Raw genomic sequence first — 19,334 nt, 5'->3', positions numbered from 1 at the left:
GATGTGAGTAAATGCTGAATTATGGTATGCTGTGTTGTGTTGAGAAAAGTGAGCATTTTGAGAGATATGCCCTTTCCCAGTGATTTTGTGTGGTGATTTTCTTACACTGCATTGTGATAATTTGATTCTCAGATTGTATAGTCGAGTTTGTGGAGATTTTAAGATTTTGTTTGCAAGAAGAGTAGCATTTTACACAGAAGAACTATAGTATGGTGATTTATGCTTAACTACGATAAAGCAAATTAAAGGAATTCCAAGAATTCTCCCCCTCACAGCAATTCAAGCCTTGGCTTTAGTGAATTTGAGATAAAGGAAGGGGGCATGTGTGTCTGTGTCTGTGGGCATAATCAGAGTTTCAGCTGTAACAAGTACAGCCTTTTTTTTGCAAGGCAGTAAAACAAGTGTAAAAGTAGACACAGTGCTTAATTTTGTAAAACAGAGTTTAGATAGAAGAGATTAATTAGTTAATGAGACTTCAGCTGGTACCATAGCAAGTCTGGACAGGGAATAGTCTGCTGTAGGGATTTAAAATTCTCTGTAACCAACAGAATAGCCTGCCTTTGTGGGCAATTTTGAGGAGCCTTTGGTGCATCAAGAGGCTGGCACGCTGCATGATGTGACAGTGGCTCTCCCCTGGGCACAGGGATAGCTCTGGCTGCCCTGTCTCCCCAGGGAACATGGGAATGACCTGTGGGCAAAAGCTGGATGTGCAGGTATTATTGCAGTGCGGTGTTTATGAGAAACACTGGTATTGCTGTTTTGCTGTTCTAATAAATGTCAGGGCACTTGCCCCGAGTGTAAATTAGAAGTCAAGCAGATTCAGAACCTAAAGTCTTAGAGCTTGTGTGTGAGAATCACATCTGATACCTACCACCTAAAACTGTGTATGTGTAAGAAGAAAACTGAGAAACAACTGTGAAAGTCTGTGAAAAGAAGTCTGAGTGGAAACTAGATAGGGCAAGGAGAAAGAGATAATGAGAACTGACCAGAGCAAAGAGGATCCTAAATTAGCCCCTTTTAGGAGGGGCTCACTGGGAGAAGGCTGCCAGTAGGAGCAGCTCAGAAAATAAAAAGATTTATAATACTTCATTGCAGTTAGTACTGTTTTAAAATAGGGAGATAAATGGGATAGTGGTTTTTTGTATGCTGATATGTCTTTTTGTTTTAAGAAATCACCCAGAATGGCAAAGAGACGGTGAGATCAGACCACCCTCTGGTCTTGGCCCTTGAAAAGGAAAACAAAGGCTAAGAGAAAGCAAATCAAATGTGTTGTTCAGCATGCAGCATAAGATATCAGTGTATGAAGTCAAGCAAAGATTATCATGCTGAAATGCAAAGCAATCACAGTTCGCAAAATGAGTACATATGATGTGTTAAGGTCCCAAGGTAAGGGAGGGGGGATAAAGATGACCTCCCTGAAAGGGAAGAGTTTTAGTCGACACAAGGGCCATATATTCAGTTTTAAATAAAGCTTTGGTGCCTGTGGAGAATGTTTATGTTGTAGTGTGGGGAACAACGGAACAACTGGCCAGTCTGAGAAGGCATACTTTTGCAAACCTTTAAAGTAACGTGTACTATGTGGACTTAGAAGTTTTGTACAATTTGCTCAATTTGCTAAACATTCTCCAATGAGAAAGGTTACTCTGGAGGCAAATGATATAAAGAGGTTAGGCTTAACATTAACAGACACTGAAATTAAAGACATTAGTAAGGAGATATTAGAATAAGTAAATAAGTGTTTTCAAGGGTATGGGCCTCTGCTGTACCAGGGAGAGGGAAAAATGCCCCCCCCCCCCATGGTAATCAAGCTTAAGGAAAGAACACAACCAGTGAGAGTTTTGTATTAGCCTCAAAAGGAAGATAAGGAAGGAATCAGCCCAATAATTGATAGTACTGGATTAAGGGCTGTCAATAAGATAACACAGAATTTATACCCTGTGGTAGCAAATCCATATACCTTACTAACTTGTCTAACACCTGAGCTAACCTGGTTCACTGTTTTAGGCCTAAGAGATGCCTTCTTTTGCCTCCCTATCCACGAAGCCAGCCAGAAAATTTTTGCATTCAAACTCAAGCTCACATAGTCCATGTGCCTGAAGGCTTCAAAATTCCCCACTCCGACTGGAGAACAGCTTGCAAAGACCCAGAGTCCCGGGAAGATCCACAAGAGGAAAGGAGGCTGTTGCAGTACGTGGATGATCTTCTAGTAGCCACTCAGACAGGGGAAGTGAGAGAAGCCTGGACGGTAAGCATTTTGAATTTCCTTGGACTCCAAGGACGCAGAGTCTCAAAGAAAAAGGCACAGGTAGTGAAACAGAAGGTAATCTACCTGGGGTAAGAAGTGAGTGCTGAGCAGCAGACTTTAAGGCAGGGAAGCCCTATGCCAAACCCTGAAACCCCAGACAACGAAAGAACTCCGAACCTTCTTAGGCATGGTAGGGTAGTGCCAGCTGTGGGTTTATAATTATGGACTGTTTGCCAGACCCCTCTATGCTCTTATTGTCAATGAAAACAGAGATCTCCAGTGGACCAAAGACACCATATGGGCCTTTCACCAGCTAGAGAGTGCCCTCATGTCGGCTCCAGCTTTGAAACTTCCAGATGTAAGTAAACCATCCTTTCTATTTTTCCACACAAGGAATTGCCCTGGGAATATTGGCTCAGGACTTGGGTCCATACTGAAAGGCAGTTGCTTACTTATCTAAGCTACTAGATGCAACAGCCAAAGGATGGCCAGGTTGCCTCAGAGGTGTAGCAGCAGGCATGCTGAATATTCAAGAGGCGCCCAAGTCTACCCTAGGACAAAAATGACTGTGCTGGTGTCCCACACAGTGTCCACAGTACTGGAAGTAAAGGGTGGCCACTGGCTTTCACCACAGAGGTTTCTGAAATACCAGGCCATCATGGTAGAGCAAGATGATCTCTCTAGAGTAGAGATAGTGGTGACTAATATTGTCAACCCAGCCTCTTTTCTCAGTGGAATCAAGGAGAAGCAGTACACCATGGCTGCCTAGAGACCATTGAAGCTACCTACTCCAGCCGCCCAGACTTAAAGGACACTCCTCTGGACGATGCAGAGATCTGGTTCACTGACAGGAGCAGCTACATTACCAGTGGAAAGTGACATTGCAAAGTACACAGCGACTCCCTGCAGAGAGGTAACAGAGTCTGGACCCTTACCAACAGGTACCTCTGCACTGAAGGCTGAGATAAATGCATTGACCCATGCCTTAGAAACAGCAAAAGGCATTCAGGGTCCATGTGCATGCACATGGAACCATCTGGAAGGAGAGGGGACTGCTGACCTCACAGGGGAAGAAGAGACAATCCAGCTGCTAGAAGCAGTTCAGCTACCTGAAAAAGCATTTTAAGGCACACCAGAGAGTGAGCTTAAAATTGGAGGAAAGAAATGAGCTGGTGGATGGAGAGGCAAAGAAAGCAGCAAAGGGTAAGGTCCTCAAAAGTAAGTCATAATACAATAATACTAATCAAAAGGGACGTACAATTACAAGGGGTGGGCTACCATTTAAAGAGAGCTAGTAATCCCTTCCCATTTTCGTGGTTATTAGTGAAGGAAGAGCACTAGAAAACACACTAGGGCCTAACTACTTAAAAGCTTTTTATAGTGTGTGGCTCCTTTCTCAAAATGACCACGACTGCGAGTGATACAGAGTGCATTGAAATGAAGTGTTGACTTTGAAGTAGTAATTTCCACAGGCTTTCTAGAACACACATCTGATTGAAACAATCATTGTATCGTTGTCAGGAATTTATATGCCACTATCACTCAGGTAAGCCGACAATGTGATTCTTGCCTCCAGACTAACCCCAAAATACCCTCCGGTCGAAACTCGGTCAGACTGGGAGAGGCCATGGGCCTGTACAGCAGTGGCAAATTAACTTTTCAGAACTCCCAAGGAAAGGGGGGTATCAGTATTTACTGGTATTGATAGATACATTTTCAGGGTGGCCAGAAACATTCCCCACCAGAACTGTCAAAGCTCAAGAGGTGACCAGATTATTTTTACAAGAAATAATACCACGCTTCAGAGTTCCAGCCACGATATCCTCAGATAAAGAATCACATTTCATTTCCAAAATAGTGCAACAGATTAGTAGCCATCTGGGCATAGATTAGGAACTTCACACCCCATACCGCCCCCAATCAAGCGGCCAGGTGGAGACAATGAATCATTTGATTAAGCCGCAAATCATAAGACTTGGGCAGGAAGTTAATCTACCCTGGCCCCAAGCTCTCCCACTAGCACTATTGCAAATTCAAACTAAATCTTGAGCTAATGGAATGCGGAATCCTTTTGAAATTCCTTATAGAAGTCCATATAGAATACAAAGGGAATGTCCAGAATGTCCATCTACATAGTGGCTTTAAGCAAGCAGCTCAGAGAAATTGAGAAACATGTGGCTGGAACTCGGAGCAGGGACTTAGCCTGGGGATGATGTATATGTTAAGTCTCTTACAGAGAAGACTTCGGAACCACAGTGGGAGAGACCACTGCAAGTACTTCTCACCACCTTCACTGCAATCAAAATCAAGGAGCAGAATGCCTGGATCCATCACTCTCGGGTGAAGAAGGCCCAGAAGCCCCTTCAGGAGCTACACCAGGAGACAATGAACTGAGACTAAAACTTACTCGGGCAAAATGAGTATATTGCGGTCGGGAGTAGTTCATACTTTAGTTTACAGAATTGTTTTGTGTGTAATTATAACTGAAGTTTTAGAACTAGAGAGTACCTCTACCCAAAGCAATGCTGAATGGCCTTGGTCCCTGGCATTTAATCAGTATACTGGATCCATGGGAAAACCTTCTGAGATAAAAGATTTAAACATATCTACTGTAGTAATCCACGAGAATCAGTTCTATGAGGAGCAAGAATGGCAGGAACAGGAACTGTGGACACTTCAAGGAATCAGAGGAGAAGAAATCAAAGTAGAGTGCCAGGTCATCAATAGGATGGCTTAGGAGGGACCAGATGTAACTAGTGTCTGAACCTCCCCTGGTGTATATGAACACCAGGAAGTCTGTGATAGCCTAAGTGAATCAGACTGTTGGTGTAATTTCACCTTGATACAGCCTGCAGAAATGACCTGCCTTTGAGCTCGACTTGCTATCAGACTTTCCTTTAAATTCAAAGCAGACACTGCACTTTTTATAACAGCAGGGCCTTATACAACCCATACTAGTTCAGACTCTACCCAAACTTGAGCCTAAAGTGTATGAAATACGCCCCTACATAGTAAAGGATGTGAGTGAACAACAGCTATTATTCAATCCAGAATGGTCTTTTAAATGTGTGGAGTTGATGATGCAAATTAACATCTCAAAAATCCAACCAGCCTGCTCCTCCTTCCTAAAAACATCCTTTGAGGGCTGGACAACGTGGTTACAAAGACAGGCATATCTCAGGAGCAGAATAGGAAAGGATCTAACTGGCATATTAGAGACAGGATTAGGAGTTTTAAATGAAATTTATTCAGAAATACTGATGAATAAACTGGCCACTGCAGCAGGTAACCTAACAAAATGGAAGCAGCCTTTACAGTCATCTCTGTTGGCATTAGGAATGAGCCAGTGACAGATTTCAAAAGTACTACCAAAGTAAAGAAGTATGAAAAGGCCGGGGACCAAGACCACAATTAATAGTGGAAGCACTTAGTACAGATACTTTTACAGTCATCTCTGTTGGCATTAGGAATGAGCCAGTGACAGATTTCAAAAGTACTACCAAAGTAAAGAAGTATGAAAAGGCTGGGGACCAAGACCACAATTAATAGTGGAAGCACTTAGTACAGTTCAAGATAATGTGTCTTTAGCTTTCAGTTGTATACAAGCACAGTTATAGATGCAAGCAACAGCAGCTCTGGTCATACGGGAAAGGGGTGAAGGTAATTTTCCAGCTGAAATTCGGAGAATTGTTTGGGATAATGCAATTGATTTTGAAAGGAAGTTTCAATTCTGGTGGACTATGGTGAATTTCACCTATGATCCTGTTTCTAATGTGGCCACTGCCTTTGTGGTTACCATACATAATGCCACTGCTTATGTTATCCATCCCATCATTGCACTAAGATTAAACCATGAAAAAACAATACTCTACCCTTTAGAACATAGAGTGTGGGCATGAAAGATGAATGAAAAGTGGCAGACAGTAAACTTAGAATCCTGCATTACTAGAGAACAGATGGGAGTCATTTGTGAAAGCAATACTATCAATGCCCAAGATGTGTGTCTAGACACTGAACAGAGTATTTGCCTCTTTGAAATTCGTCCAGTCACTGACCAGAAAACTGTGCTCGTATATACTAGAAAAGGGTGTGTATGCCTGAGAACTGCCTGTGTTGCTGTAAAAATTGATAGCAATGATGTTATTTTGTCTAGTAGGAATCATTCTAATTTCTGTATTTGTAATTTTGTTAGGATTATCTGGTGTGATTTTTCGTATTCGGTACCAGTGACATCCCACCAGCTTATCAAAACCAATTACACAATGTATCTCAGATTATCACCTACCCCTATTGGGATGAACCTTACATTAGTAAAACAATTACTTAAGCACCAAGAGTACTGGAAATCTTGAAGGAAATCCAAGAAAGTGGAAAGAAAACCATAATTACTGTCCAACATGATACAAAAGAAGTAACCAGAGTTCTATAAAGAATAAAACAAAATATGGATCGTCACTGGTGGGATGTGATTTTTGGGTGGCCACCGACTGCAAATGGAATCTTTAATAAGTTGTGCCACCCCATTGTAGTTTTGTTAATATTAGTTGGGCTAAGCTTAGGATTATCTATTATATTGTTTATTTGGAACTGGAGAATACTACAACGAATAACTGTACTAACCTCTTTGTCAAACGTACATGGTGAAGCATTAAGAGACACTTATTGTCGTAAGGGTTTGAATTAAGTAAATGAATTTACTTATTTCCTAGGAAAGGGGGGAATGAGACAGAGTAGAGATCCATTCTGAATTAGGTGAAGTGTCTAGACGAGGTGGAAAGTCTGTGAGGCCAAAGCTGAAGGAAAAACTGCAGGGCAGAGACAGTGAGGAGACAGAAAAAAAACCCAGAAACTCCCACAAGGTCCATTTGCCCCAACCTAGGAATTCCTTTGATAAAGAAGAACTGGCGATAAATGTCTCGCGGAATGAATATATATGAACCCATTGTGAAACTGTATGCATATGCATTTGGAAGGGGGATAAAAGGAAATCTGAAATCCTCAGGGGTTCGCATGCCTTTTGAGGAAAATTTTCCTCTGCATGCGTCCGACGCGCGCCGTAATAAAAACATACCGAGCTTTACAATTTTTATAAAGTTGTGAGGTTTCTTCTTTTCTCCGCAAAACACAGCTCCGGAAGTGTTTAAGGATGTCGTTAGGTTGTACAGAAAGAAGATTAGAGAGGTTAAAGCTCCATTAGAAGTTAATCTAGTGGCTTCTGTAAAGGAAAGAAAAGAGTTTTTATAAAAAAAAATTATAGCAAAAGAATGGAGAAGAAGAACATCCACTCTTTATTGGATGCAGTGGAGAATATAGGAAGTAAAGATAAGGAAAAGGCTGAGCTACTAAACACCTTGTTTGTCTCAATTTTCAATATTAGGACAAGTTTACCTCAGGATAAGTGTTCTCCTGAGCTTGTAGATGGGCACAGGGAGCAGAACAGCCCCCCTGGAATCCAGGAGGAAGCAGCTGGGGACCTACTGAGCCACTCAGATACTCACAGGTGTATGGCTCAAATGGGATCCCTCTGAGTGGGCTGAGGGAGCTTGTGGATGAGCTCCCCATGCTGCTCTCCATCATTTACCGTCAGTCCTGGCTCACCAGGGAGGGCCCAGAGGACTGGAGGTGCCAGTGTGAGCCCATCCCGAAGAAGGGCTGGAATGAGGAGCTGGGGAACTCCAGGCCTGTCAGCCTGACCTGGGTGCCTGGCAAGGTTATGGAACAGATCACCTTGAGTGCCATCCCAGGGCACCCACAGGATGGCCGAGGGGTCAGAGCCAGCCAGCGTGGATTTAGGGGTGGCAGGTGCTGCCTGACTAACATGATCTCCTTTTATGACCAGGATGCAGGAAAGGCTTTGGATGTTGTGTGCCTGGAATTCAGCAAAGCCTTTGACACTGTCTCTGACAGCATTCCCTGGAAAAGCTGCAGCCCGTGGCTTGGGCAGGTTCCCTCCTTGCTGGGAGATTTAAGAGCTGGCTGGAGTCTGGGCTCAGAGAGTGGTGGGGATGGTGCTGCACCCAGCTGGTGTCCAGGCACTGGTGGTGTCCCCCAGGGATCTCTGTTGGGCCCAGCCTCCAGCCAGCTTAATATCTTCACTGATTATCTGGCTGAGGGGATCTAGTCCACCATTCACAAATTGCAGATGGCACCAATCCAGGTGTGAGTGTGGATCTGCTGGAGGGCAGGACAAGAAGACACAGCCTGAAGCTGCAGGCGAGGATGTTTAGACTGGACAATAAGAAGAAGTTCTTCACAGAAAGGGTGAGTGGGAACTGGAATGGGCTTGCTAGGAGGGAGGTGGCAGAGTCACTGTCCATCTCCAGTGGCACTGGGTGCCATGATCTGGGTGACAAGGCAGTATTAGGGCATTGGTTAGATTGGATGATCATAAAAGTCTTTTCCAGCCTATTTGATTCTGTCATTCTGTGATGAATGGGACACTCTGGGGCCATTGTGACACTGCAGGGCCTTGTGGAACTAAGAGGACCATGGTGACACTGTGCAGCCCCACAGAACCAGGGGTCCATTGTTGTGCTCTGGGGCCAAATGGAATCAGAGAGTGCACTGTGACACTGTGAGGCCTCGTGGAACCACAGAGGCCATTTTGACACTGCAGGGCCTTGTGTAACCAAGGAATTTCACCATTTTGGCACTGCAAAACCAACGAGACCACTGGGAGACTCCAGGGCCCAGTGGAACCAAGGGTCCATTGTGACACTGCAGGGCCTCATGGAACCAAGGGGACATTGTGACACTGCAGGATCCTGTGTAACCAAGGGACCCTGTGACACGATGGGGCCTGAAGGAACCTGGAAGAACGTTGTGACACTGTGTGACCATGTGGAAACAAGGAGTCCATTGTGATGCTGAGGGGAATTGTGAACAACAGATACGATTGTGACAGTGTGGGACCTCATGGTACCATGGGACCATTGTGACACTCTGAGGCCCCATGGAACCAAGAGGCCACTGTGAAACTGCAGCACCAATGAGAACACTGTGACACTGTGAAGCCCCATGAAATTAAGGAGACAATTGTCAAATTTAGGGGCCATATGGAACCAAGAATACCAGAGTGATAGTGAAGAACCTGGTGTAACCAAGAGGCCATTGTGGCACTGAGGGGCCCCATGGAACCAAGGACATGTTTGCAGATGACACCAAGCTGGATGTGAGTGCTGATCTGTGGAAGCATAGGAGGGCTCTGCAGAGGGCCCTGGATAGGCTGGATCCAGGGCCCAAATCCAACAAGGTGAGGTTTAGCAAGTCCAAGTGCCGGGTCCTGCACTTTGGCCACAACAACCCCTGCAGCTCGACAGGCTGGGGACAGAGTGGCTGGACAGCAGCCAGGCAGAAAGGAACCTACAGGGACAGAGGGACAGCAGGCTGGACATGAGCCAGCAGAGTGCCCAGGTGGCCAAAAAGGCCAATGGTTCCTGGTCTGGATCCGGAATAGTGTGGCCAGCAGGACCAGAGATGCTTTGCTAGCACTGAGCTGTCCCCAGCTCTGCACACAGACATTGCTGCTGCAGCTTCAGAAAAGGCAACAAAAGGGCATCTCTGCAGAAAACTTTGCTGGGACAACCTTTAGTTTGTTTAAAGCCATCAAGAGTGCAGCGTCTCATTGATGCAGTCTGTGGCCATAGGGAAGGTGGAGAGAAACAAAATGAGAAATGGCACAAACCATGACATGTTTTTTGGTCAACATGAAAAAACTAATTCAAGGAAAAAAAGCCCCACAATCAAACTAACAAGAAGTATCAAAGATTATTTTTATTACAAGTGATTAGCAGAAATTGGCCGGCAGTTTAATGTTCTTGAAACCATCCAGTCATCAGTTTCCACACTGCAGCTTTGAGCTCCTTGTTCCTGAGGCTGTAGATGAGGGGGTTCAGGGCTGGAGGCACCACTGAGTACAGAACTGACAGGGCCAGATCCAGGGATGGGGAGGACATGGAGGGGGGCTTCAGGTGAGCAAACATAATAGTGCTGAAAAACAGGGAGACCACAGCCAGATGAGGGAGGCAGGTGGAAAAGGCTTTGTGCCGTCCATGCTCAGAGGGGATCCTCAGCACGGGCCTGAAGATCTGCACATAGGAGAAAACAATGAACACAAAACAGCCTAATGCTAAACAGGCACTAATAGCAATAAGCTCAAGTTCCCTGAAATTGGAGAGTGAGCAGGAGAGCTTGAGGATCTGTGGGATTTGACAGAAGAACTGGCCCAGGGCATTGCCATGGCACAGGGGCAGGGAAAATGTATTGGCTGTATGCAGCAGAGCATAGAGAAAGGCACTGGCCCAGGCAGCTGCTGCCATGTGGGCACAAGCTCTGCTGCCCAGGAGGGTCCCGTAGTGCAGGGGTTTGCAGATGGACACATAGCGGTCATAGCACATGACGGTCAGGAGGGAATACTCTGCTCCCATGAAGAACAGAAAGAAAAAGAGCTGTGCAGCACATCCTGTGTAGGAGATGTCCCTGGTGTCCCAGAGGGAATTGTGCACGGCTTTGGGGACAATGGTGCAGATGGAGCCCAGGTCGCTGAGGGCCAGGTTGAGCTGGAAGAAGAACATGGGTGTGTGCAGGTGGTGGCCGCAGGCTACGGCACTGATGATGAGGCCGTTGCCCAGGAGAGCCACCAGGGAGATACCCAGCAAGAGGCAGAAGTGCAGGAGCTGCAGCTGCCGTGTGTCTGCCAATGCCAGCAGGAGGACGTGCCTGATGGAGCTGCTGTTGGACATTTGCTGGGGCTGCACTTGGGCACCTGTTCATGGATAGAATGGACATTGACAAGTCAGAAGAGGCTGCTTGGAGCCAAACCTGGGCCATTCCCTGTAGCATGTCCCACTGGGACTCACCCACCCTTTGTGAAAACCTTCACCCAGGTCCCTTCCTGAGCTCCAGTTGTGCTGGCTGAGTGTGCCGGGAGCAGCCAGGCCTGTGCATGGGGGCCCTCAAGGAGCCATCCCTGCCTTACTGCCCTGACTTTGTGGCCATGTGGCAGAGGGACAAGGCTGGATATTTGGGATTTGGCAGGGGAATCACTCAGAATGAAGACAAGCTTGGTAGCATCTGCACTCCTAGTTTTTTAGGACATGGATGGCAGGAGCTGGTTTAAGGAATTTTTTCCTACTCACACATCATTTCTGACTCTCTGAGGTCAGAAATCCCTAGCCTTCCTGCTGCACTCAGAGTTTGCCACTGAGAGATGGGAGAGGCAAAGGATTCCCTGTGGCTCAGGGAAGGTGAGGGGCTGGATGGGCTTGTTCCCAGCTGCCCTGGCTTTGTACCTTTGGCTGCAATCAGAGCACAATCACAGTCCTTGGTCACCCTGGGATAAACCAGACCCTGCCCAGAGCAGAGGGATCCCTGAATGTCTCACCCCCTCTAAAGGTCTCTGGGCAAGATCTCAGCACCCCCTTGTGCCAAGGACACTCACGGCTCCCTGGCCAAACCCAACAGCATTTCCTCAGCTCTGGCAGCTCTGCCCTTCCCTGCGGGACATTCAGGGAACTCCCAGGGACTCTGGCACAGATTTGCACCAGGAGGGCAGCTCAGAGCTTGGAAGGGCACAGCAAGGAGATCCCTGGCTGTTCCCACGATGGGATTTCAGGGAGGGGGCTCAGCTCATTCCCCTTTCCCATGGACTGCTTTGCCCACAGCCCCACAGGTGCCAGGGAAGCTTGGACACCCCATTCCCATGGACACACCCCTGCCTGGCAGGAATGCCAAGGGCAGTGCCTAACTCAGCTGCTGCAAATGCCAGAACCTCCCTGAGAGCAGCAGATAACAGTGACAATATCAGGACAGTGCAGAAACAAGAGAAGATGTTGTGGTGCTGTGCCTGAGAGGGCAGGGCAGAGACAGCCGGGCACTCAGGACAGTGTTCCCGTGCCCAGCTGTGCCCAGCACCTCCCACACACCAACAGTGCCCTCCTGCCCCCAGCACTGCTCTCTTCAGCCCCCTCTCCTTCCCTGAGCATCTCCCTGGGCCTGGACATTCCCTCCTGAGAGGAGCCTTGTCCCTGCCAGCGCTCGCAGAGCCCATCCCAGCCTGTGTGCCCTGGCCCCGGCCCTACAGAAACCTGCCTGTGTGCAGGGCCCGGGCTGGGGCAGGCTCTGTGTGCAGCTAGGCAAGGGCAGCTCAGGAGAGCCCTGCTGGGCCCTGCAAAGGTGATGCTGCTGCTGCCCAGGGCTGAGGAGTGGCTGAGGGCCATTTGGGAGGCTCCCAGCAGAGAGACTGACCAGCTTAATTTACAGTTCTGCAGTTCCTGTAAATGTTCAAACATTAGTTGTATGATCCTGTGTGTCCCTTTCAACTCAGAATGTCCTGGGATTCTGGGATTACAATTCCTGTTCTTCTTCTCTCATCCCCTTGTTTTTTGTAATCAAAACAGAAAAAAACCCCCTTGCAACAGTGTTTGAACAGTAACGTAAAAAACACACATTTATTGGAAGCTTCCAGGTGTCCCAGTGGGGATGGGCCACACCTGGGCCCTGATTTACAGAATTTATTAAGGTTGATTAATAAAGAAAATTTAATAGGAACATCCAATAGGAGATTCACTTACCCCAGTTACATACCCTTGGCTCAATCCATTGGAGTAAGTCCAAGGGCTTCTTTGTCTTAAATTTTTGTTATGACTGCTCACATTCTGGTCAAAAACCAAAATGTTCTTGTAGGTCCTTTTCCTGATAATAAGACTATACAGGATATTATATGTATTGTATACTATATGTATTAAAGGAATACATTTAGACAATCCGCTTATTTTTCTAAAATCGAAGAAAAAGCTTACGGAAAAAAATACAGTTAATACAGGATTATAGTTATAGAAGTATATAATAATAATAGAGTTCATTAAGAGTTTAATAGACTTAAATAAGGATTATAGATTTATAATTATGTAATAGTAATTTCTAGAGCTAGAAATATATGAAAAATATATAAAATGAAAAAATCTTTTTGTCATCACCCTATCATTCCCATCCTTCTCCAAGTAGGGAATTGAAAACACTCTCAGGGAAGCTCCTGATCTTTCCAGACTTACCTTCCTTGGGAAGTGCCTTCCGGAGCTGTGCCCAGGCTGGTCTGGAGCTGAGAGCTGCCCTGCCCCACCCAGCCCCTCTCAGCAGCAGCCCCTGGCCTTCTCAGGGTCGCTCCTTCCCCCCAGAGCTTCTCCCCAGCACTGGGAGCAGCTCCCCGGGCTGGCTGAGAGCTGTCCCTGGCAGGCAGCAGAGTCTCTGCCCCAGCACAGCGCCCTGGACTGCAGGACCCTGCTCTGCAGGACAGCCCTGGGCACCCCTGGCTGCTCTGCCCAAGCGACAATCAGAGAATGTACTCACAGGGTCTGTAGGCATTGGGATGTTCCAGCTGCAGGAGATGGCTCCAGGAGCTGCAACTGCATTGTCCTGCAGCCAGAGGTTCCTGTGCCAAGGGCTGGCAGTGATTCTGTCCCAGGCACTTCTCAGCCCCTTCCCAGCCCTGACTGATTGAAGCTCTCTGTGCCTCTGTGCTGTGCCTGGGGTGGCTGCAGGCAGTGCCCCAGCCCTGCTGGGCTGGCAGAAGAGCTGCTCATCAAGAGAAATGTGCTTTTGAAGCTCTTCTTGCTTACCAGGAGCTGCCTCTGGGCCAGGAGCCCAGCCCAGCTCAGCAGCAAAGACAGAGCACCAAGACTTTAATGAGCCTCTGGGGCTTTGTGCTCAGGCCCTGAACATCAGTCCCTGAGAGGGAGCTGAAGAAACCTCTCCAGAACTTCAAGTCAGAATCCAACTCCAAACTTTCTTGGACTTATAATGGGTCCCACCGAGGTTCATGACTGAGCAAGTGTCCCCCGGCCCCAGGCAGAGCAGAGAACTGCAGGCAGTGATGACAGGTGGAGACGAAGAGAAGCCAAGTCTTGGTGCCCTGGGGCACAGCAGGGTCTGTGCCACCAAGGGCTGGGAGGACACACCTTGTCCTGAGGCCCTGGGGCCTTCTGGCACAGCCCCAGCCAAGCTAGGCACTGTCAGCCCCTTGTCCTGCCCTCAGCATCCCCCCCTAGCCCACATCCCAGTGGCCTCAAGGATCTGCTGGAAGGAGTCCCTGGGGAGCTTGGTCAGGAATGGCCCTGGGGGCTCCTTAATGTTCACAGAGTTTTTCAAAGGACTTTGGGTTTGGCTTTTGCCTTGGAGTCTCTGAGAGTTTTGTGCAATCCTGGCATCCAATTCTCTGCTTTAATTAGTCCCTGGAGAGGCTTTGTCAATAACAACACTCAGTGGGGCTCATTAATGCTTCAAGGTACTTCAGTTATTTTAAGGTACTTAGTGTTTCCCTTTTGATACAGACTCTGTGAGAGGTTTTGGCAATCATGGCCCCAGTTATCTGCTTTAATGAGTCCCTTGAGACCTTTTTACTGGCATTTAGTGGGGCTCATTAATACTTTGAGATATTCAAGATTTTTAAGGTACTTTGGATTTTCCTTTCCACACTGAATCTCTGAGAAGGTTTTGTGCCATCCTGGCCTCCAATTCTCTCCTCCAAGGAGTCCATGAGGAGCCTGTGTAGGGGATGGACCTCAGTGGGACGCATCCATGATTTGAGACACTTTGGGGTTTTCTTCTTACTTTGACTCCTGGAAAGGTTTGTGCAATCTCCTCTCAGGCCCTGAGGTTCCATGGCTGAGCTCCAAATGCACCTCAGGGCTCATTAGGATCAAGCAAGTCCTGACAAACCATGGCTCTGCCTTGACTTCCCTCTGCTCTAATGCATTTCATCAGAAATATTTCTGTAGTGGTTTTGGTTCACCAATTTGAGATTTCTTGGAGAATGCAGCAATTATTGTAGTGGGTTCAGTGTTGGCTAATTACCAGTGCACTCACTAGAATATACTTACTCATTTCCTCCTGTGTGATAAGATTAGGAGAATGGCAAAGCAGGCTCAAAACTTTAAGGAGGTATAAGGAAAAGTTCATTAATAGCAACTAAAAGAAAGAGTAATGAGAACAAAACTTTCAGAACACTTCCCCTCTCCCTACAACCTTTTCTTTCTTACTGACAATATAAAGAGACAAACCTAGAATTTTCAGTCAGTTTACCCCAACTAGAATAGTCTTTCTTGAGTTCACTTAGGGAGAGGAGTCTCTCTTTCATGCTATGGAGACTTCTCCAGAAGAAACACTTCTCTTGTGGCTCTCAATTTCCATGAATAGCAACTGCCCAGAAAAATCTTCAATTGTGACGTACCTCCCAGGTTTTCAAAGCTCTTTTACAGTTGTGTTTATGGGCCATGTCAAATTATGGGGTATTGGTTTAAAGATGAGCTGTTTAAGAGCAAATGTTCTCATCAATTTCTGAAATCATCTTCATCTCTGAGAAGAGAGATCTCCTCTCTGTGAGGGCACGGGTCTCATCACTCTGCTCTCTTTCTGTGTTCAAACTTCTTATGGAATCACAGCTACTTCAACATTTGCTTACTTTAGCATGGAGGCCTTTGCTGAACAACTCATCTCCCTTATGTGTTATAGGGGAAAAAGATAGTCTGATGTATCAACTACATCCTTCTCCATAGCTTTATAAGAGGATTTCAGCCCCAAGATCAAGGCATCTCCTCATCCCTCCCATCTGGGACTCAACTTCCTCTTCACTGACCTCGGTGTCTTCATGTTGCTCCTCTATGTGCCTGCACTTTGTCCTTTTCTCTCACTCGAGGGAGGATGGAAGCACTGAAAGAGTTCATATCTCACCTGGGGCCTGCAGATGGTTCCGGGCTCGGTGCTTGAGGCCAATGGAGGTTTCTGCAGCAGCTGCGCTGGGGCTGTGTCAGGATGGGCCACGCTGAGGGGAGGGCCAGGATCTCAGCAGCCAGGCCAGAACACAGCAGCAGCAGCACGGCCGGGAACTGATGGCTTCTCCTCGCCCTGCCTGGGGCTTGCGGATGAACCCCAATGGTGGCAGAATCTTGGCCAAGCCAGCCCAGCCCAGGGCTGCTCCTGGGGCCCGGCGGATCATGGCTGGGCCCAGGCTGGTGGCAGAGCAGGGCTCAGCAATGCCGAGATGTTCACAACTGCAGCCATGGCCCAGCCGGGCCTCGGCCCCGCAGCCTCCCCTGCCCTGCCCAGCAGCCGATGGGGCCTGACGGGGTCCCTGGGAAGGGGCCTGGTCCCACGCCAGGAGCCGCCCGGCCCTGTCTGGCTGAGACGGGGCCGGGTCCCCCTTGTTATCTTTTAGCCAGCCAGAAGGGAAAGAGACACTCCCAGGCTTTCTCATCTTTAACATATGTCTTCACAGAAGCGTCTACAGTTTCCTTAGTGTCCTGGTTTAGGACAAATTAGGGGAAATCTCCAAAAGGGAGCCCCCCAAAACAAAACAAACCTCCAACCACCCCTCCCCCAATACCGGGTTCAGGAAGGAATTTCTCGGAGGAGCAAAGTGGAAAACAAAACCTATTTATTTACAAGTAACAAAAGAACACTCCCCAACACAAGAAAAGAAAAGAAACCAGGCTGTATTGTGGAGGGCGCTGAGCTTCTCTCGCAAACTCCGGGTGTCCTGGACGTCTCAGGTCAGGTCCGGAGCCGGTCCAGTATCTTCAGGGTAAGAAAGAGGGAACAAAAGAAAAGGAAAGAAAAAAAAAAAAAAAAAAAGCACAGAAAGCAAGCAAGCAAGTGGCTAGCCAAGCCAAGCAGCCAAAAGCGAAAGTGCCCGGTCACACTCCCTCCTCTCTTCCCCGCCCCGCTGCAGCAAGACGGCCAGTGGGGGGGGGGGGGGGGGGGGGGGAAGAGAGAAAAGGCACAGCTGCCAGACACAACACATGATATTGGGATAAAGGCTGTCACCCCACGACACTCCACCCCTTATCCCATATCGTGAACATACAATAAAGAACTTTCATTTCACTTACCTCTCATCTTACTTGCTCAGACCTTTGACACTTACAGTTTCCTTCTGTCTCACATTCAACAAACATGACATTCATGTATGAGTCTCATCCCACAATCAGGTCTCCCTGAGGTACACACCGTGTTGTTCCATCTTTCTGCATTATCCACCATGTATAACCTGGTCCTTGAGCAAAGACAATCCCAGGGATGGGTTTGTCTGTACTCGAGGCAGGGTTGATCCATACTGTCTTTCCCAACAAACCTCTGACATGGGTCGCTGGGGCTTTATCCCCATCTACTATATTAAGGAGCTCAGACTGAGCAGGACCCGCTTGGTTGGTGGAACCTCGAGTGTTAACTAACCAGGTAGCCTTTGCCAAATGCTGCTCCCAGTTTTTAAAAGACCCCCCACCCAATGCTTTTAAGGTGGTTTTTAACAATCCATTGTACCTTTCCATTTTCCCTGCAGCTGGTGCATGATAGGGGATATGGTATACCCACTCGATGCCATGTTCCCTAGCCCAAGTATTAATAAGATTGTTTTTAAAATGAGTTCCATTATCCGACTCAATTCTCTCGGGAGTACCATGCCTCCAAAGGACCTGCTTTTCAAGGCCCACAGTAGTGTTACGGGCTGTAGCATGAGACACAGGGTAGGTTTCCAACCATCCCGTGGTGGCTTCTACCATGGTTAGTACATAGCGCTTGCCTTGGTGGGTTTGAGGCAGTGTGATGTAATCAATCTGCCAGGCCTCCCCGTATTTGTACTTAGACCACTGCCCCCCATACCAGAGGGGCTTCACCCGCTTGGCCTGCTTAATGGCAGCGCACGTCTCACAGTCACGAATAACCTGAGAGATACTGTCTATGGTTAGATCTACCCCTCGGTCTAGTGCCCACTTATAGGTGGCATCTCTACCCTGGTGGCCTGAGGCATCATGGGCCCATCGTGCTAAGAATAACTCTCCCTTATGCTCCCAGTTGAGATCTATCTTCAACTCCCCTATCTTTGCAGCCTGATGTACTTGGTGGTTGATTTGCTGCTCTTCATTAGCTCTACTTCTGGGGACATGGGCATCTACATGGCGAACCTTCACAGGTAACTTCTCTAACCGAGTAGTGATATCTTTCCACTCTTCCGCAGCCCAAACTGGTTTTCCTCTGCACTGCCAGTTCGCCTCTTTCCATCTCTTTAGCCATCCCCATAGAGCGTTGCTGCCATCCAAGAATCGGTATACAAATAGAGCCTTGGCCACTTCTCTCTCCCTGCAATATCTAGGGCCAGTTGAATAGCTTTGATTTCAGCAAATTGACTGGATTCACCCTCTCCTTCAGTAGCCTCTGCAACCTGTCGAGTGGGACTCCATACAGCTCATTTCCACCTCCGTTTTATCCCTATGATGTGACAAGAACCATCAGTGAATAGAGCGTAACGTGTTTCTTCTACTGGCAACTAATTGTATGGCGGAGCTTCCTCAACCCGGGTCACTGGCTCTTGTTCTTTATCCACGACACTAAAGCTTTCACCTTCGGGCCAATTTGTAATTATTTCCAGAATCCCAGGGCGATTTAACTTCCCAATTCAAGCACGCTGCGTAATGAGGGCAATTCACTTACTCCAAGTAGCACTGGTGGCATGGTGGGTAGAGGGAACCTTTCCTCTGAACATCCATCCCAGCACCGGTAGTCGGGGTGCCAGAAGGAGTTGTGCCTCTGTACCAATCACCTCCGAGGCGGCTTGGACTCCTTCATAGGCGGCCAAGATTTCCTTTTCTGTTGGAGTATAGTTATCTTCAGACCCCCTGTAGCTCCGACTCCAAAATCCCAATGGTCGTCCTCGGGTCTCGCCAGGCACCTTCTGCCAAAGGCTCCAGGACAGACCATGGCTCCCGGCTGCAGAGTAGAGCACGTTCTTCAGATCTGGTCCCGTCCTGACTGGACCAAGGGCTACAGCATGAGCGATCTCCTGCTTGATCTGGATGAAAGCTTGCTGCTGCTCAGGGCCCCAATGGAAGTTGTTCTTCTTGCGGGTAACCAGATAAAGGGGTCTCACAATCTGACTATACTCAGGGATGTGCATCCTCCAGAAACCTATAGCACCTAAGAAAGCTTGTGTTTCCTTCTTATCAGTTGGTGGGGACATAGCAGTGATTTTGTTAATAACATCCGCAGGAATCTGACGCCGTCCATCTTGCCACTTCACCCCCAAGAACTGAATTTCTCGGGC

At 47.7% G+C, this 19,334-nt stretch overlaps 1 protein-coding gene across 1 annotated transcript; it reads right to left on the bottom strand.

Moving 5' to 3' along the window:
- Nucleotides 1-10,053: 10,053 nt before the first annotated feature.
- LOC134433949 (olfactory receptor 14I1-like) lies at nucleotides 10,054-10,986 on the bottom strand. The gene has a single exon (XM_063182631.1). It carries the CDS (start codon nucleotides 10,984-10,986, stop codon nucleotides 10,054-10,056), a length of 933 nt encoding a protein of 310 aa, XP_063038701.1.
- Between the last annotated feature and the right edge of the window lie 8,348 nt (nucleotides 10,987-19,334).

Source organism: Melospiza melodia, unplaced genomic scaffold, assembly GCF_035770615.1.
Source record: "Melospiza melodia melodia isolate bMelMel2 unplaced genomic scaffold, bMelMel2.pri scaffold_28, whole genome shotgun sequence".
In the NCBI taxonomy this organism is placed as follows: domain Eukaryota; kingdom Metazoa; phylum Chordata; class Aves; order Passeriformes; family Passerellidae; genus Melospiza; species Melospiza melodia.
Note: the sequence above shows the minus strand (reverse complement) of the source record. Positions and strands in the feature narration are given on the sequence as shown.

Coding starts and splice junctions, on each gene's coding strand:
- LOC134433949 (XM_063182631.1), bottom strand. CDS start 10,986: ATGTCCAACAGCAGCTCCATCAGGCACGTCCTCCTGCTGGCATTGGCA.